The sequence below is a fragment of the Oncorhynchus kisutch genome, unplaced genomic scaffold, assembly GCF_002021735.2.
Source record: "Oncorhynchus kisutch isolate 150728-3 unplaced genomic scaffold, Okis_V2 scaffold1933, whole genome shotgun sequence".
Lineage (NCBI taxonomy): Eukaryota > Metazoa > Chordata > Actinopteri > Salmoniformes > Salmonidae > Oncorhynchus > Oncorhynchus kisutch.
Window position 1 is genome coordinate 155 of NW_022263878.1, and position 21848 is coordinate 22002.

The 21848-nt window shown below is 43.5% G+C and overlaps 1 protein-coding gene across 1 annotated transcript; it reads left to right on the plus strand.

Annotated features, from left to right (window-relative positions):
• The first annotated feature begins 226 nt into the window (after positions 1–226).
• LOC116368515 (multidrug resistance-associated protein 9-like) lies at positions 227–20286 on the plus strand. Its single transcript, XM_031819189.1, has 9 exons — positions 227–295; positions 4036–4225; positions 7031–7120; positions 7984–8173; positions 14467–14626; positions 16418–16496; positions 16970–17083; positions 18049–18213; positions 18874–20286. The coding sequence occupies exons 2-9, from the start codon at positions 4046–4048 to the stop codon at positions 18964–18966; spliced, it is 1071 nt and encodes a 356-aa protein (XP_031675049.1). The 5' UTR covers positions 227–295; positions 4036–4045; the 3' UTR covers positions 18967–20286.
• The last annotated feature ends 1562 nt before the right edge of the window (positions 20287–21848 follow it).

A 21848-nucleotide genomic window follows, 5' to 3' on the forward strand; every position in this document is an offset into this window, starting at 1 on the left:
ACTACCATCCACGCCTACACAAGAGAGAGCAGTACATCCAGCAGTAAGACATGTCTCCTAACCCTGACTCTGCCCTGACCCTAACCCTGACCCTGACCCTAACCCTGACCCTGACCCTGACCCTAACCCTGACCCTACAACAAGAGAGAGCAGTACATCCAGCAGTAAGACATGTCTCCTAACCCTAACCCTGACCCTAACCCTGATCCTGACCTAACCCTGACCCTACCACCTCCACCATCCAGGGCCTCACTACCATCCACGCCTACAATAAGAGAGAGCAGTACATCCAGCAGTAAGACATGTCTCCTAACCCTGACCCTGACCCTAACCCTGACACTAACCTGACCCTAACCATAACCCTGACCCTAACCCTGACCTTGACCCTAACCATAACCTGACCCTAACCTGACCCTGACCCTAACCTGACACTAACCCTGACCCTAACCATAACCCTGACCCTGACCCTAACCCTGACCCTGACCCTAACCCTGACCTGACCCTGACCCTAACCCTGACCCTAACCCTGACCCTGACCCTAAACCTGACCCTAACCACCCCCACCATCCAGGGCATCACTACCATCCACGCCTACAATAAGAGAGAGCAGTACATCCAGCAGTAAGACATGTCTCCTAACCCTGACCCTGACCCTAACCCTGACATAACCCTGACCCTAACCATAACCCTGACCCTAACCCTGACCTTGACCCTAACCATAACCCTGACCCTAACCCTGACCCTGACCCTAACCCTGACCCTGACCCTAACCATAACCCTGACCCTAACCCTGACCTGACCCTGACCCTAACCCTGACCCTGACCCTGACCTGACACTACCCTGACCCTAACCATAACCCTGACCCTAACCCTGACCCTGACCTGACCCTAACCCTGACCCTGACCCTGACCCTAACCCTGACACTAACCCGGACACTAACCCTGACCCTGACCCTAACCCTGACACTAACCCTGACCCTAACCATAACCCTGACCCTGACCCTGACCCTACCCTGACCCTAACCATAACCCTAACCCTGACCCTGACCCTAACCATAACCCTAACCCTGACCTTGACCCTAACCATAACCCTGACCCAACCCTGACCCTAACCCTGACCATAACCCTAACCCTGACCTTGACCTAAACCTGACCTTGACCCTAACCATAACCCTGACCCTAACCCTGACCCTAACCCTGACCCTAACCCTGACCCTGACCCTGACCCTGACCTAACCCTGACCCTAACCTGACCCTGACCCTGACTAACCCTAAAAAAATATACATATTAATACAATATTATCATTCCAACAATGCAGACAGATCCTAGTTAAAACATACAGTGGGGAGAACAAGTATTTGAAACACTGCCGATTTTGCAGGGTTTTCCCACTTACAAAGCATGTAGAGGTCTGTAATTTTTATCATGGTACACTTCAACTGTGAGAGACGAAATCTAAAACAAAAATCCAGAAAATCACATTGTATGTAAACATTGTATGATTTTTAAGTAATGAATTTGCATTTATTGCATGACATAAGTATTTGATACATCAGAAAAGCAGAACTTAATATTTGGTACAGAAACCTTTGTTTGCAATTACAGAGATCATACGTTTACTGTAGTTCTTGGCCAGGTTTGCACACACTGCAGCAGGGATTTGGCCCACTCCTCCATACAGACCTTCTCCAGATCCTTCAGGTTTGGGGCTGTCGCTGGGCAATACGGACTTTCAGCTCCCTCCAAAGATTTTCTAAAGGGTTCAGGTCTGGAAACTGGCTAGGCCACTCCTTAGTTGCCCTGGCTGTGTGTTTCAGGTCGTTGTCATGCTGGAAGACCCAGCCACGACCCATCTTCAATGCTCTTACTGAGGGAGGAGGGTTGTGGCCAAGATCTCGCGATCTGGCCCCATCCATGCCTCCCCTCAATACGGTACAGTCATCAAGTCCCCTTTGCAGCAAAGCATCCCCAAAGAATGATGTTTCCACCTCCAGCTTCACGGTTGGGATGTGTGTTCTTGGGTTGTATTCATCCTCTTATTCCTCCAAACAACGGCGAGTGGTTTAGACCAAAAATCTATTTTTGACTCATCAGACACATGACCTTCTTCCATTCCTCCTCTGGATACATCCAGATGGTCATTGGGCAAACTTCAGACGGGCCTGGACATGCGCTGGGCTTGAGCAGGGGGACCTTGCGTGCACTTGCAGAATTTTAATCCATGACGGCGTAGTGTGTTACTAATGGTTTTCTTTGAGACTGTGATCTCAGCTCTCTTCAGGTCATTGACCAGGTCCTGCCATGTAGTTCTGGGCTGATCCCTCACCTTCCACATGATCATTGATGCCCCATGAGGTGAGATCTTGCATGGAGCCCCAGACCGAGGGTGAGTGAACTTCTTCCATTTTCTAATAATTGCACCAACAGTTGTTGCCTTCTCACCAAGCTGCTTGCCTATTGTCCTGTAGCCCATCCCAGCCTTGTGCAGTCTACAATTTTATCCCTGATGTCCTTACACAGCTCTCTGGTCTTGGGCATTGTGGAGAGGTTGGAGTCTGTTTGATTGAGTGTGTGGACAGGTGTCTTTTATACAGGTAACGAGTTCAAACATGTGCAGTTAATACAGGTAATGAGTGGAGAACAGGAGGGCTTCTTAAAGAAAAACTAACAGGTTTGTGAGAGCCGGAATTCTTACTGGTTGGTAGGTGATGAAATACTTATGTCATGCAATAAAATGTAAATTAATTACTTAAAAATCATACAATGTGATTTTCTGGATTTTGTTTTGTATTGTGTCTCTCACAGTTGAAGTGTACCTATGATAAAAATTACAGACCTCTACATGCTTTGTAAGTAGGAAAACCTGCAAAATCGGCAGTGTTTCAAATATTTGTACTCCCCACTGTACATATTATCATTCCAACAATGCAGACAGATGCTAGTTAAAAACATACATATGATTGCCTCTACCTGGGGAAATAACTTGGTCTGACCATGGTGTCCTCTACCTGGGGAAATAACTTGGTCTGACCATGGTGTCCTCTACCCTGGGGAAATAACTTGGTCTGACCATGGTGTCCTCTACCTGGGGAAATAACTTGGTCTGACCAGGGTTTCATCTACCTGGGGAAATAACTTGGTCTGACCATGGTGTCCTTTACCTGGGGAATAACTTGGTCTGACCATAGTTTCATCTACCTGGGGAATAACTTGGTCTGACCAGGGTGTCCTCTACCTTGGGAAATAACTTGGTCTGACCATGGTGTCCTTTACCTGGGGAAATAACTTGGTCTGACCATGGTTTCATCTACCTGGGGAAATAACTTGGTCTGACGATGGTTTCCTCTACCTGGGGAAATAACTTGGTCTGACCAGGGTGTCCTTTACCTGGGGAAATAACTTGGTCTGACCATAGTTTCATCTACCTGGGGAAATAACTTGGTCTGACCAGCGTGTCCTCTACCTTGGGAAATAACTTGGTCTGCCATGGTGTCCTTTACCTGGGGAAATAACTTGGTCTGACGATGGTTTCCTCTACCTGGGGAAATAACTTGGTCTGACCATGGTGTCCTCTACCTGGAGGAAATAACTTGGTCTGACCATGGTGTCCTCTATCTGGGGAAATAACTTGGTCTGACCAGGGTTTCATCTACCCTGAGGAAATAACTTGGTCTGACCATGGTGTCCTCTACCTGGGGGAAAAAAACTTGGTCTGACCAGGGTGTCCTCTACCCTGGGGAAATAACTTGGTCTGACCATGGCGTCCTCTACCTGGGGAAATAACTTGGTCTGACCATGGTGTCCTCTACCCTGGGGAAATAACTTGGTCTGACCAGGGTTTCCTCTACCTGGGGAAATAACTTGGTTTGACCAGGGTGTGCTCTACCATGGGGAAATAACTTGGTCTGACCATAGTGTCCTCTACCTGGGGGAAATAACTTGGTCTGACCATGGTGTCCTCTACTGGGGAAATAACTCAAATAAATGAAGATTAAAAATAATGACAGTCAACACCGTTGTGCATTGTTCTCCAGATTTAAGGAGATGAGCGACAACAACTCCAACCACTTCCTGTTGTTTAACTGTGGGACACGCTGGCTGTCCTTCTGGCTGGACTTTCTGTCTGCCTCAGTCACTCTGCTGGTGTCTCTGTTCGTGGTGCTCAGTTCTCCTGATACCATCAGCCCTGCTATGAAGGGCCTGGCGCTGTCATACACCATACAGGTAGAGTCTAATACACTGTACAGGTAGAGTCTAATACACCATACTGGTAGAGTCTAATGTAGAGTCTAATACTCCATACAGGTAGAGTCTAATACACCATACAGGTAGAGTCTAATACACCATACAGGTAGAGTCTAATACTCCATACAGGTAGAGTCTAATACACCATACAGGTAGAGTCTAATATTCCGTACAGGTAGAGTCTAATACTCCGTACAGGTAGAGTCTAATACACCATGCAGGTAGAGTCTAATACTCCATACAGGTAGAGTCTAATACTCCGTACAGGTAGAGTCTAATACACCATACAGGTAGAATCTAATGTATAGTCTAATACACCATACAGGTAGAGTCTAATACTCCATACAGGTAGAGTCTAATACACCATACAGGTAGAGTCTAATACACCATACAGGTAGAGTCTAATACACCATACAGGTAGAGTCTAATACACCATACAGGTACAGTCTAATACACCATACAGGTAGAGTCTACTGTAGAGTCTAATACACCATACAGGTAGAGTCTAATACTCCATACAGGTAGAGTCTAATACACCATACAGGTAGAGTCTAATACACCATACAGGTAGAGTCTAATACACCATACAGGTACAGTCTAATACACCATACAGGTAGAGTCTAATGTAGAGTCTAATACACCATACAGGTAGAGTCTAATACACCATACAGGTAGAGTCTAATACACCATACAGGTAGAGTCTAATACACCATACAGGTAGAGTCTAATACACCATACAGGTAGAGTATAATGTAGAGTCTAATACACCATACAGGTAGAGTCTAATGTAGAGTCTAATACACCATAACAGGTAGAGTCTAATGTAGAGTCTAATACACCATACAGGTAGAGTCTAATACACCATACAGGTAGAGTCTAATACACCATACAGGTAGAGTCTAATTCACCATACAGGTAGAGTCTAATGTAGAGTCTAATACTCCATACAGGTAGAGTCTAATACACCATACAGGTAGAGTCTAATACTCCGTACAGGTAGAGTCTAATACTCCGTACAGGTAGAGTCTAATACTCCGTACAGGTAGAGTCTAATACACCATACAGGTAGAATCTAATGTATAGTCTAATACACCATACAGGTAGAGTCTAATACTCCATACAGGTAGAGTCTAATACACCATACAGGTAGAGTCTAATACACCATACAGGTAGAGTCTAATACACCATACAGGTAGAGTCTAATACACCATACAGGTAGAGTCTAATACACCATACAGGTAGAGTCTAATACACCATACAGGTAGAGTCTAATACACCATACAGGTGGAGTCTAATACACCATACAGGTAGAGTCTAATGTAGAGTCTAATACTCCATACAGGTAGAGTCTAATACACCATACAGGTAGAGTCTAATGTAGAGTCTAATACACCATACAGGTAGAGTCTAATGTAGAGTCTAATACTCCATACAGGTAGAGTCTAATGTAGAGTCTAATACACCATACAGGTAGAGTCTAATACACCATACAGGTAGAGTCTAATACACCATACAGGTAGAATCTAATACCACCATACAGGTAGAGTCTAATACACCATACAGGTAGAGTCTAATACACCATACAGGTAGAGTCTAATACACCATACAGGTAGAGTCTAATACTCCATACAGGTAGAGTCTAATACCATACCAGGTAGAGTCTAATACTCCATACAGGTAGTCTATGTAGAGTCTATACACCATACAGGTAGAGTCTAATACACCATACAGGTAGAGTCTAATACACCATACAGGTAGAGTCTAATACTCCATACAGGTAGAGTCTAATACTCCATACAGGTAGAGTCTAATACACCATACAGGTAGAGTCTAATACACCATACAGGTAGAGTCTAATACACCATACAGGTAGAGTCTAATACTCCATACAGGTAGAGTCTAATACACCATACAGGTAGAGTCTAATACACCATACAGGTAGAGTCTAATACTCCATACAGGTAGAGTCTAATACTCCATACAGGTAGAGTCTAATACACCATACAGGTAGAGTCTAATACACCATACAGGTAGAGTCTAATACTCCATACAGGTAGAGTCTAATACACCATACAGGTAGAGTCTAATACACCATACAGGTAGAGTCTAATACACCATACAGGTAGAGTCTAATACTCCATACAGGTAGAGTCTAATACTCCATACAGGTAGAGTCTAATACTCCATACAGGTAGAGTCTAATACACCATACAGGTAGAGTCTAATACTCCATACAGGTAGAGTCTAATACTCCATACAGGTAGAGTCTAATACTCCATACAGGTAGAGTGTAATACTCCATACAGGTAGAGTCTAATACTCCATACAGGTAGAGTCTAATACTCCATACAGGTAGAGTCTAATACTCCATACAGGTAGAGTGTAATACTCCATACAGGTAGAGTGTAATACTCCATACAGGTAGAGTCTAATACTCCATACAGGTAGAGTGTAATACTCCATACAGGTAGAGTCTAATACTCCATACAGGTAGAGTCTAATACACCATACAGGTACAGTGTACGTGGTTATTGAACTGTAGTGTGTATCTCTGTTGTTTCATGTAGCTTCCTTTCCATGTTGTGTCCATTATTGCGATCCCAGTATTGACTATTTCACTGCCAGTGAAGTACAGGTGGAGCGACAGAGTTTGAGGCCTACCAATGATCAATATGACTCAATGCTGCCCCCTAGTGTTCTAACAGTAAACCTACAGGTAATAGTTGTCAAATTACCAGTTGTGATGAAGTTTGTTGCCTGTGTTTTGTGTTATCTGTTGTCCAGTTGACAGGTATGCTCCAGTACGTGGTAAGGTTGTCTACGGAGCTGGAGGCCAAGTTCCTGTCAGTGGAGAGACTACAGGAGTACATCGAGGTGAGAACGTCAACACTTTCTAACTCAAATACACAAATAATGTCTTACTGTCTTCATGACCTTTTAATACACTGTTATTCACCTGTCCAGGGTTGTGTCTCTGAGGCGTCCATGTTTCTGTCCAGGGTTGTGTCTCTGAGGCGTCCAGGGTTGTGTCTCTGAGGCGTCTATGTTTCTGTCCAGGGTTGTGTCTCTGAGGAGTCCATGTTTCAGTCCAGGGTTGTGTCTCTGAGGTGTCCATGTTTCTGTCCAGGGTTGTGTCTCTGAGGTGTCCATGTTTCAGTCCAGGGTTGTGTCTCTGAGGCGTCCAGGGTTGTGTCTCTGAGGCGTCTATGTTTCTGTCCAGGGTTGTGTCTCTGAGGCGTCCATGTTTCTGTCCAGGGTTGTGTCTCTGAGGCGTCTATGTTTCTGTCCAGGGTTGTGTCTCTGAGGCGTCCAGAATGTTGTCTGTTATAATCGTGTTTCTGTCCAGGGTTGTGTGTCTGAGGCGTCTATGTTTCTGTCCAGGGTTGTGTCTCTGAGGTGTCCATGTTTCAGTCCAGGGTTGTGTCTCTGAGGAGTCCATGTTTCTGTCCAGGGTTGTGTCTCTGAGGCGTCCAGAATGTTGTCTGTTATAATCGTGTTTCTGTCCAGGGTTGTGTGTCTGAGGCGTCTATGTTTCTGTCCAGGGTTGTGTCTCTGAGGAGTCCATGTTTCAGTCCAGGGTTGTGTCTCTGAGGAGTCCATGTTTCAGTCCAGGGTTGTGTCTCTGAGGAGTCCATGTTTCAGTCCAGGGTTGTGTCTCTGAGGAGTCCATGTTTCTGTCCAGGGTTGTGTCTCTGAGGCGTCCAGAATGTTGTCTGTTATAATCATGTTCTGTCCAGGGTTGTGTCTCTGAGGCGCCCAGGAGAGTTAAAGACGCCCTCATCCCAGAGGGTTGGCCTCATAAAGGGGCCATCTCCTTTAAGGACTATACGATGAGGTACAGAGCGAACACCCCCATCGTGCTCGATGGACTACAGCTCAACATCCAGCCCAGGGAGAAGCTGGGCATCGTGGGGAGGACAGGCTCCGGTAAGACCTCAGTCCAACTCATTGTCAGAGTTGTTTGTGTCTATGCTGGTGGCTAAGTCTATTTCTCAGGTAAGGCCTCAGTTAGACCACCTACTCACTGTCATAATGTTAACATGAAACACCACAGTGAACATTGTCATTGCGATATACAGTGGCATTTGGAAAGTATTCAGACCCCTTGACTTTTTCCACATTTTGTTACAATTCAACCTTATTCTAAAATGGATTAAATTGTTTTCTTCCCTTGACCAATCTACACACAATTCTCCATAATTACATTACAATACCCCTTAATGACATCACAACACCCCTTAATGACATCACAATACCCCTTAATGACATCACAATACCCCTTAATGACATCACAATACCCCTTAATGACATCACAACACTCCATAATGACATTACAATACCCCTTAATGACATCACAATACCCCTTAATGACATCACAACACCCCTTAATGACATCACAACACCCCTTAATGACATCACAATACCCCTTAATGACATTACAATACCCCTTAATGACATCACAATACCCCTTAATGACATCACAATACCCCTTAATGACATCACAATACTCCTTAATGACATCACAATACCCCTTAATGACATCACAATACCCTTAATGACATCACAATACCCCTTAATGGCATCACAATACCCCTTAATGACATCACAATACCCCTTAATGACATCACAACACCCCTTAATGACATCACAACACCCCTTAATGACATCACAATACTCCATAATGACATCACAACACCCCTTAATGACATCACAATACTCCATAATGACATCACAACACCCCTTAATGACATCACAATACTCCATAATGACATCACAACACCCCTTAATGACATCACAATACTCCATAATGACATCACAACACCCCTTAATGACATCACAATACTCCATAATGACATCACAATACCCCTTAATGACATCACAATACCCCTTAATGACATCACAATACCCCTTAATGACATCACAATACCCCTTAATGACATCACAACACCCCTTAATGACATCACAATACTCCATAATGACATCACAACACCCCTTAATGACATCACAATACCCCTTAATGACATCACAATACTCCATAATGACATCACAACACCCCTTAATGACATCACAATACTCCATAATGACATCACAATACCCCTTAATGACATCACAATACTCCATAATGACATCACAATACCCCTTAATGACATCACAATACTCCATAATGACATCACAATACTCCATAATGACATCACAATACCCCTTAATGACATCACAATACTCCATAATGACATCACAACACCCCTTAATGACATCACAATACTCCATAATGACATCACAACACCCCTTAATGACATCACAATACCCCTTAATGACATCACAATACCCCTTAATGACATCACAATACCCCTTAATGACATCACAATACCCCTTAATGACATCACAATACCCCTTAATGACATCACATTACCCCTTAATGACATCACAATACCCCTTAATGACATCACAATACCCCTTAATGACATCACAACACCCCTTAATGACATCACAATACCCCTTAATGACATCACAATACCCCTTAATGACATCACAACACCCCTTAATGACATCACAATACCCCTTAATGACATCACAACACTCCATAATGACATCACAACACCCCTTAATGACATCACAATACCCCTTAATGACATCACAACACTCCATAATGACATCACAACACCCCTTAATGACATCACAATACCCCTTAATGACATCACAATACCCCTTAATGACATCACAATACCCCTTAATGACATCACAATACCCCTTAATGACATCACAACACCCCTTAATGACATCACAATACCCCTTAATGACATCACAATACCCCTTAATGACATCACAACACTCCATAATGACATCACAATACCCCTTAATGACATCACAATACCCCTTAATGACATCACAATACCCCTTAATGACATCACAACACCCCTTAATGACATCACAATACCCCTTAATGACATCACAACACCCCTTAATGACATCACAATACCCCTTAATGACATCACAATACTCCATAATTACAAAGGAAAAACAGGTTTTTAGACATTTTTGCCGATGTATTAATAGTAAAACACTGAAGTATCACATTTCCATCAGTATTCAGACCCTTTACTCAGTACTTTGTTAAAGCACCTTGGCAGCGATTACAGCATTGAGTCTTCGTGGGTATGATGCTACAAGCTTGGCACACCTGTATTTGGGGAGTTTCTCCCATTGTTCTCTGCAGATCCTCTCAAGCTCTGTCAGGTTGGATGGGGAGCGTCACTGCACAGCTATTTTTCAGGTCTCTCCAGAGATGTTAGATCAGGTCCGGGCTCTGGCTGGGCCACTCAAGGACATTCAGAGACATGTCCTGAAGCGACTCCTGCCTTGTCTTGGCGTTGTGCTTAGTGTCGTTGTAGGAACCTTTGCCCCAGTCTGAGGTCCTGAGCACTCTGGGGAGCAGGTTTTCATCAAGGATCTCTCTGTACTTTGCTCCATTCATCTTTCCCTCGATCCCAACTCATCTCCCAGTCCCTGCAGCTGAAAAACATCCCCACAGCATGATGCTGCCACCACCATGCTTCACCGTAGGGATGGTATTGGCCAGGTGATGAGCGATGCCTGGTTTCCTCCAGACGTGACACTTGGTATTCAGGCCAAAGAGTTCAATCTTAGTTTCATCAGACCAAAGAATCTTGTTTCTCATGGTCCGAGTCCTTTAGGTGCCTTTTGGCAACTCCAACTTCATGGGCATATTACTGAGGAGTGGCTTCGTCTGGCCACTCTACCATAAAGGCCTGATTGGTTGAGTGCTTGGTTGTCCTTCTGGAAGGTTCTCCACAGTGGAACTCTGGAGCTCTGTCAGAGTGACCATTGGGTTCTTGGTCACCCCTCTGACCAAGGCTCTTCTCCCCCGATTGGTCAGTTTGGCCGGGTGGCCAGCTCTAGGAAGAGTCTTGGTGGTTCCAAACTTCTTCCATTTTAGAATGATGGAGGCCACTGTGTTCTTGAGGACCTTCAATGCTGCAGACATTTTGTTGGTACCCTTCCCCAGATCTGTGCCTCGACAAAATCTCGGAGCTCTACGAACAATTCCTTCGACCTCATGGATTGGTTTTTGCTCTGACATGCACTGTCAACTGTGTGACCTTACATAGACAGGTTTGTGTATTTCCAAATCATGTCCAATCAATTGAATTTACCACAGGTGGATTCCAATCAAGTTGTAGAAACATCTCAAGGATGATCAATAGAAACAGGATGCACCTGAGATCAATTTTGAGTCTCATAGCAAAGGGTCTGAATACTGATGTATTTCTAAAAACCTGTTTTCACTTTTTCGTTATGGGGTAATGTAGATTGAAAAAGAATATACAAGAAGTGTGTGTCAATCGTGAGGCAACAGTTAGTTGTCGTTGTTTTATCTTCTGGTGTGACCTGGATGTGTTGTATATAACCTGGATGTGACCTGGATGTGTTGTATATAACCTGGATGTGACCTGGATGTGTTGTATATAACCTGGATGTGTTGTATATAACCTGGATGTGTTGTATATAACCTGGATGTGTTGTATATAACCTGGATGTGCTGTATATAACCTGGATGTGTTGTATATAACCTGTATGTACTGTATATAACCTGGATGTGTTGTATATAACCTGGATGTGTTGTATATAACCTGGATGTGACCTGGATGTGTTGTATATAACCTGGATGTGTTGTATATAACCTGGATGTGTTGTATATAACCTGGATGTGTTGTATATAACCTGGATGTGCTGTATATAACCTGGATGTGTTGTATATAACCTGTATGTACTGTATATAACCTGGATGTGTTGTATATAACCTGGATGTGTTGTATATAACCTGGATGTGCTGTATATAACCTGGATGTGACCTGAATGTGTTGTATATAACCTGGATGTGACCTGAATGTGTTGTATATAACCTGGATGCGACCTGGATGTGTTGTATATAACCTGGATGTGCTGTATATAACCTGGATGTGACCTGAATGTGTTGTATATAACCTGGATGTGACCTGAATGTGTTGTATATAACCTGGATGTGACCTGGATGTGTTGTATATAACCTGGATGTGTTGTATATAACCTGGATGTGACCTGGATGTGTTGTATATAACCTGGATGTGTTGTATATAACCTGTATATAACCTGGATGTGACCTGGATGTGCTGTATATAACCTGGATTTGACCTGAATGGGTTGTATATAACCTGGATGTGTTGTATATAACCTGGATGTGACCTGGATGTGTTGTATATAACCTGGATGTGACCTGGATGTGTTGTATATAACCTGGATGTGACCTGGATGTGTTGTATATAACCTGGATGTGTTGTATATGACCTGGATGTGACCTGGATGTGTTGTATATAACCTGGATGTGTTGTATATAACCTGGATGTGTTGTATATAACCTGGATGTGTTGTATATAACCTGTATGTGTTCTATATAACCTGTATGTGTTGTATATAACCTGGATGTGTAGTATATAACCTGGATGTGTTGTATATAACCTGGATGTGTTGTATATAACCTGGGATGTGACCTGGATGTGTATCTAGAACAATGTGTCAATACTGAGACAGCAGCTGTATATAACCTGGATGTGTTGTATATAACCTGTATATAACCTGGATGTGTTGTATATAACCTGGATGTGTTGTATCTAACCTGGATGTACTGTATATAACCTGGATGTGTTGTATATAACCTGGATGTGTAGTATATAACCTGGATGTGTTGTATATAACCTGGATGTGTTGTATCTAACCTGGATGTACTGTATATAACCTGGATGTGTTGTATATAACCTGGATGTGTAGTATATAACCTGGATGTGTTGTATATAACCTGGATGTGTTGTATCTAACCTGGATGTACTGTATATAACCTGGATGTGTTGTATATAACCTGGATGTGTTGTATCTAACCTGGATGTACTGTATATAACCTGGATGTGTTGTATATAACCTGGATGTGTAGTATATAACCTGGATGTGTTGTATATAACCTGGATGTGTTGTATATAACCTGGATGTGTTGTATATAACCTGGATGTGTTGTATATAACCTGGATGTGTTGTATATAACCTGGATATGACCTGGATGTGTTGTATTTAACCTGGATATGATCTGGATGTACTGTATATAACCTGGATGTGTTGTATATAACCTGGATGTGTTGTATCTAACCTGGATGTACTGTATATAACCTGGATGTGTTGTATATAACCTGGATGTATTGTATATAACCTGGATGTACTGTATATAACCTGGATGTGTTGTATATAACCTGGATGTGTTGTATATAACCTGTATATAACCTGGATGTGTTGTATATAACCTGTATATAACCTGGATGTGTTGTATATAACTTGGATGTGTTGTATATAACCTGGATGTGTTGTATCTAACCTGGATGTACTGTATATAACCTGGATGTGTTGTATATAACCTGGATGTATTGTATATAACCTGGATGTACTGTATATAACCTGGATGTGTTGTATATAACCTGGATGTGTTGTATATAACCTGTATATAACCTGTATGTGTTGTATATAACCTGGATGTGTTGTATATAACCTGGATGTACTGTATATAACCTGGATGTACTGTATATAACCTGTATGTGTTGTATATAACCTGTATATAACCTGGATGTACTGTATATAACCTGGATGTGTTGTATATAACCTGTATATAACCTGGATGTGTTGTATATAACCTGGATGTGTTGTATATAACCTGGATGTGTTGTATATAACCTGTATATAACCTGGATGTGTTGTATATAACCTGGATGCGACCTGGATGTGTTGTATATAACCTGGATGTGTTGTATATAACCTGGATGTGTTGTATATAACCTGGATGTATTGTATATAAACTGGATGTGTTGTATATAACCTGGATGTGTTGTATATAACCTGGATGTGTTGTATATAACCTGGATGTGTTGTATATAACCTGGGATGTAACCTGGATGTGTTGTATATAACCTGGATATAACCTGGATGTGACCTGGATGTGTTGTATATAACCTGGATGTGTTGTATATAACCTGGATGTGTTGTATATAACCTGGATGTGACCTGGATGTGTTGTATATAACCTGGATGTGACCTGGATGTGTTGTATATAACCTGGATGTGACCTGGATGTGTTGTATATAACCTGGATGTGTTGTATATAAACTGGATATTATGTCACCCAACAGGGAAGTCTTCTTTAGGAGTGGCCCTGTTCCGCCTGGTGGAACCAGCCGCAGGGACTATCTTCATAGATGGGGTGGACACCAGCGCTATCGGCCTGGAGGACCTCCGTAGTAAACTATCAGTCATCCCCCAGGACCCTGTCCTATTCATTGGCACTGTCAGGTAATACGACTGTCTGTTACGGTTTCTCCAGGTATGCCCACTCTGTCAACCTGTATGTGTCTCTATCTGACTGGGTTCAGGACTAGTTTCTCCAGGTATGACCACTCTGTCAGCCTGTATTACTGTGTCTCTATCTGACTGGGTTCAGGACTAGTTTCTCCAGGTATGACCTCTCTGTCAACCTGTATTACTGTGTCTCTATCTGACTGGGTTCAGGACTAGTTTCTACAGGTATGACCACTCTGTCAGCCTGTATTACTGTGTCTCTATCTGACTGGGTTCAGGACTAGTTTCTCCAGGTATGACCTCTCTGTCAGCCTGTATTACTGTGTCTCTATCTGACTGGGTTCAGGACTAGTTTCTCCAGGTATGACCTCTCTGTCAGCCTGTATTACTGTGTCTCTATCTGACTGGGTTCAGGACTAGTTTCTCCAGGTATGACCTCTCTGTCAGCCTGTATTACTGTGTCTCTACCTGACTGGGTTCAGGACTAGTTTCTCCAGGTATGACCTCTCTGTCAGCCTGTATTACTGTGTCTCTATCTGACTGGGTTCAGGACTAGTTTCTCCAGGTATGACCTCTCTGTCAGCCTGTATTACTGTGTCTCTATCTGACTGGGTTCAGGACTAGTTTCTCCAGGTATGACCTCTCTGTCAGCCTGTATTACTGTGTCTCTATCTGACTGGGTTCAGGACTAGTTTCTCCAGGTAGGACCTCTCTGTCAGCCTGTATTACTGTGTCTCTATCTGACTGGGTTCAGGACTAGTTTCTCCAGGTATGACCTCTCTGTCAGCCTGTATTACTGTGTCTCTATCTGACTGGGTTCAGGACTAGTTTCTCCAGGTATGACCTCTCTGTCAGCCTGTGTTACTGTGTCTCTATCTGACTGGGTTCAGGACTAGTTTCTCCAGGTATGACCTCTCTGTCAGCCTGTATTACTGTGTCTCTATCTGACTGGGTTCAGGACTAGTTTCTCCAGGTATGACCTCTCTGTCAGCCTGTATTACTGTGTCTCTATCTGACTGGGTTCAGGACTAGTTTCTCCAGGTATGACCTCTCTGTCAGCCTGTGTTACTGTGTCTCTATCTGACTGGGTTCAGGACTAGTTTCTCCAGGTATGACCTCTCTGTCAGCCTGTATTACTGTGTCTCTATCTGACCGGGTTCAGGACTATGTTTCTCCAGGTATGACCTCTCTGTCAGCCTGTATTACTGTGTCTCTATCTGACTGGGTTCAGGACTAGTTTCTCCAGGTATGACCTCTCTGTCAGCCTGTATTACTGTGTCTCTATCTGACTGCGTTCAGGACTAGTTTCTCCAGGTATGACCTCTCTGTCAGCCTGTATTACTGTGTCTCTATCTGACCGGGTTCAGGACTAGTTTCTCCAGGTATGACCTCTCTGTCAGCCTGTATTACTGTGTCTCTATCTGACTGGGTTCAGGACTAGTTTCTCCAGGTATGACCTCTCTGTCAGCCTGTATTACTGTGTCTCTATCTGACTGGGTTCAGGACTAGTTCTCCAGGTATGACCTCTCTGTCAGCCTGTATTACTGTGTCTCTATCTGACTGGGTTCAGGACTAGTTTCTCCAGGTATGACCTCTCTGTCAGCCTGTATTACTGTGTCTCTATCTGACTGGGTTCAGGACTAGTTTCTCCAGGTATGACCTCTCTGTCAGCCTGTATTACTGTGTCTCTATCTGACTGGGTTCAGGACTAGTTTCTCCAGGTATGACCTCTCTGTCAACCTGTATTACTGTGTCTCTACAATGTGACTTGTTCCTCTGTTGCAGGTATAATCTGGATCCTTTCAACAACTATAGTGACGAGGACATCTGGTCTGCTCTGGATAAGACCTTCATGAAACACACAGTACGTACAGCCTCTATGTGGACCATTACATGAGGCCTGGTTTACTGTAGGTTGTCTGACAGAGATCAAGTGTTGACCCCAGTTGAAAGTCACTGGAGTATAGATGGTGATGATGATAATGGTGATGATGGTGATGGCAATAATGATATATTGGCGATTATGATAATGGAGTTTATGATAATGGTGAGTGTGATAATGGCGATTATGATAATGACGGGTGTGATAATGGCGATTATGATAATGGTGCGTGTGATAATTTTGATGATCATGGAGATTATGATAATGGTGATGATGACGGTGATAACTTTGATGATAATGCTGCTGTTGGTTATGATGGAGATGATGATAATGGTGATGCTGATGTTGGGGATGATGTTGGTGATGATGATGATGATGATGATGACGATGATGACGATGTTGACCATCACGTTCATGATGATACCAACAACGCCACGTCCCTCTGTGTGTCTCAGATCTCCAGTCTCCCTGAGAAGCTGCAGTCGGAGGTAGTGGAAAACGGGGAGAACTTCTCTGTAGGAGAGAGACAGCTGATGTGTATGGCCAGAGCACTGCTACGAAACTCCAAGGTCAGCTCACAGAAAGATCTCCTTTTACAGCAACATAGAATGTACATACAGCTAGCCGTATTGTATCCCAGGAAAATGGATTTTACGGTACAGAAATGACCAGGTATTTACTACCAATGTTACATAGTTACCTAGCCTCGATTTCCAAGCTTCTTCCAGACCTGGAAGGATGGCTTTGTGAGACTACATAGCTGGTATCCTAGTAACCTGAATGACACGTTAGCCTGGTACACAGCTGGTATCCTAGTAACCTGAATGACACGTTAGCCTGGTACACAGCTGGTATCCTAGTAACCTGAATGACACGTTAGCCTGGTACACAGCTGGTATACTAGTAACCTGAATGACACGTTAGCCTGGTCTCTCCTCCTCTTTCAAAACTACACAGCTGGTATCCTAGTAACCTGAATGACACGTTAGCCTGGTACACAGCTGGTATCCTAGTAACCTGAATGACACGTTAGCCTGGTACACAGCTGGTATCCTAGTAACCTGAATGACACGTTAGCCTGGTACACAGCTGGTATCCTAGTAACCTGAATGACACGTTAGCCTGGTACACAGCTGGTATCCTAGTAACCTGAATGACACGTTAGCCTGGTACACAGCTGGTATCCTAGTAACCTGAATGACACGTTAGCCTGGTCTCTCCTCCTCTTTCAAGACTACACAGCTGGTATCCTAGTAACCTGAATGACACGTTAGCCTGGTACACAGCTGGTATCCTGGTAACCTGAATGACACGTTAGCCTGGTCTCTCCTCCTCTTTCAAGACTACACAGCTGGTATCCTAGTAACCTGAATGACACGTTAGCCTGGTACACAGCTGGTATCCTAGTAACCTGAATGACACGTTAGCCTGGTACACAGCTGGTATCCTAGTAACCTGAATGACACGTTAGCCTGGTACACAGCTGGTATCCTAGTAACCTGAATGACACGTTAGCCTGGTCTCTCCTCCTCAGATCATCTTGTTGGACGAGGCGACGGCGTCGATCGACTCCGAGACGGACTCTCTGATCCAGCACACCATCAGAGACGCGTTCCAGGACTGTACCATGCTTACTATCGCTCACCGCATTAACACTGTCCTGGAGTCAGATCGTATACTGGTCATGGACGCCGGAAGGGTAGGCTATACACACACACAGTCGCACAGTCGCACAGTCGCACAGACAGACAGACAGACAGACAGACAGACAGACAGACAGACAGACAGACAGACAGACAGACAGACAGACAGACAGACAGACAGACAGACAGACAGACAGACAGACAGACAGACAGACAGAATAAAACCTTAAGGCTCTCTCCTATCTCTCCTGTTTTACGCTTTTCAGAGAAACTTTCATGTATTGGCTTCATATTGGTTTTTTAAAGGTTTCAAAACAAACTAAACATTGGTGAATATTGAAAGACTGAGAGGAGATAGACTGATGTATAAATGAACTGAGATATATGTGTGTGTGTTCTGTGTGTGTGTGTTCTGTGTGTGTGTTCTGTGTGTTGTGTTCTGTGTGCGTGTGTGTGTGTTCTGTGTGTGTGTGTGTGTTCTGTGTGTGTGTGTTCTGTGTGTTGTGTTCTGTGTGCGTGTGTGTGTGTTCTGTGTGTGTGTGTGTGTTCTGTGTGTGTGTGTTCTGTGTGCGTGTGTGTGTTCTGTGTGTGTTCTGTGTGTTCTGTTTGTGTGTGTTCTGTGTGTTCTGTTTGTGTGTTCTGTTTGTGTGTTCTGTGTGTGTATGTGTGTGTGTGTGTGTTCTGTGTGTTCTGTGTGTTCTGTGTCCACCTGGCAGGTGGTTGAGTGTGACAGTCCAGAGGTCCTGATGCAGAGACCAGATTCTCAGTTTGCAGCTCTCCTGACTGCAGCCAACACCGTCAACACATGAGCCTGGACACACCCATCTGTAGTCTGGACACACCTCCATCTACAGTCTGGACACATCTCCATCTGCAGTCTGGACACACCTCCATCTGCAGTCTGGTCTGCCCTTCATCTGCAGTCTGGACACACCTCCATCTGAAGTCTGGACAAACCTCCATCTGCAGTCTGGTCACACCTCCATGAGTCTGGACACACCTCCATCTGTAGTCTGGTCACACCTCCATCTGCAGTCTGGTCACACCTCCATCTGTAGTCTGGTCACACCTCCATCTGTAGTCTGGACACACCTCCATCTGAAGTCTGGTCACACCTCCATCTGCAGTCTGGTCACCCCTCCATCTGCAGTCTGGACACACGTCCATCTGTAGTCTGGACACACCTCCATCTGTATTCTGGACACACATCCATCTGCAGTCTGGACACACCTCCATGAGTCTGGTCACACGTAAAACTGAAGTCTGGACACACCCCCATCTGAAGTCTGGACACACCTCCATCTGTAGTCTGGACACACATCCATCTGCAGTCTGGACACACCTCCATGAGTCTGGTCACACGTAAAACTGAAGTCTGGACACACCTCCATCTGAAGTCTGGACACACCTCCATCTGAAGTCTGGACACACCTCCATCTGTAATCTGGACACACATCCATCTGTATCCTTGTCCCACCTCCATCTGCAGTCTGGACACACCCCCATGAGTCTGGTCACACCTCCATCTGTAGTCTCGACACACCTCCATGAGTCTGGTCACACGTCCATCTTCAGTCTGGACACACCCCCATGGGTCTGGTCACACCTCCATCTGAAGTCTGGACACACCTCTATCTGTAGTCTGGACACACCTCCATCTGAAGTCTGGTCACAACTCCATCTGCAGTCTGGACACACCCCCATATGCGGTCTGGACACACCCTCATATGAAGTCTGGACACACCCCCATATGACATTTGGACACGACCCCATCTGAAGTCTCCGCCCACCACATGTGATTAATTGTCGGACCACCCCACCCCTCAACGCTTTCCCTGTTTTCCATGGACACACATGAATGTGCATGTGCCTGCGCGCACGCTTATCCACATAAACATATGCAAACACACACACACACGTGCGCGTGCATACCTAAAGCCTAGGGCATTAGCGTCATGCTAGCATTGACTAAGGAAGCAGTATCAGGCAGTAACACCATTATGAAGTAACTAAACAGCAGTAACACCATTATGAAGTAACTAAACAGCAGTAACACCATTATGAAGTAACAAACCAGCAGTAATCACATTATGAAGTAACAAAACATCAGTAACACCATTATGAAGTAACAAAACATTAGTAACACCATTATGAAGTGACAAAACAGCAGTAACACCATTATGAAGTAACAAAACAGCAGTAACACCATTATGAAACTACAAAACAGCAGTAACACCATTATGAAGTAACAAACCAGCAGTAACACCATTATGACGTAACAAACCAGCAGTAACACCATTATGAAACAACAAAACAGCAGTAACACCATTATGGAGTAAAAAAACAGCAGTAACACCATTATGAAACAACAAAACAGCAGTAACACCATTATGAAACTACAAAACAGCAGTAACACCATTATGACGTGACAAAACAGCAGTAACACCATTATGAAGTGACAAAACAGCAGTAACACCATTATGAAACAACAACAGCAGTAACACCATTATGAAGTGACAAAACATCAGTAACACCATTATGAAGTGACAAACAGCAGTAACACCATTATGACGTGGCAAAACAGCAGTAACACCATTATGAAGTGACTAAACAGCAGTAACACCATTATGAAACAACAAAACAGCAGTAACACCATTATGAAGTGACAAAACAGCAGTAACACCATTATGACGTGACAAAACGGCAATAACACCATTATGAAGTGACAAAACAGCAGTAACACCATTATGAAACAACAAAACAGCAGTAACACCATTATGAAACAACAAAACAGCAGTAACACCATTATGAAGTGACAAAACTGCAGTAACACCATTATGAAACAACAAAACAGCAGTAACACCATTATGAAGTAACAAAACATCAGTAACACCATTATGAAGTAACAAAACAGCAGTAACACCATTATGAAGTGACAAAACATCAGTAACACCATTATGAAGTGACAAAACAGCAGTAACAACATTATGAAACAACAAAACAGCAGTTATACCATTATGAAGTGACAAAACAGCAGTAACACATTTATGAAACTACAAAACAGCAGTAACACCATTATGAAGTGACAAAACAGCAGTAACACCATTATGACGTGACAAAACAGCAGTAACACCATTATGACGTGACAAAACAGCAGTAACACCATTATGAAGTGACAAAACAGCAGTACCACCATTATGAAGTACAAAAACAGCAGTAACACCATTATGATGTGACAAAACAACAGTAACACCATTATGAAGTGACAAAACAGCAGTAACACCATTATGAAGTGACACAACAGCAGTAACACCATTATGAAGTAACAAAACAGCAGTAACACCCTTATGAAGTAACAAAACAGCAGTAACACCATTATGAAGTAACAAAACAGCAGTAACACCATTATGAAACTACAAAACAGCAGTAACACCATTATGAAACTACAAAACAGCAGTAACACCATTATGAAACAACAAAACAGCTGTAACACCATTATGAAACAACAAAACAGCAGTAACACCATTATGAAGTGACAAAACAGCAGTAACACCATTATGAAACTACAAAACAGCAGTAACACCATTATGAAGTGACAAAACAGCAGTAACACCATTATGAAGTGACAAAACAGCAGTAACACCATTATGATGTGACAAAACAACAGTAACACCATTATGAAGTGACAAAA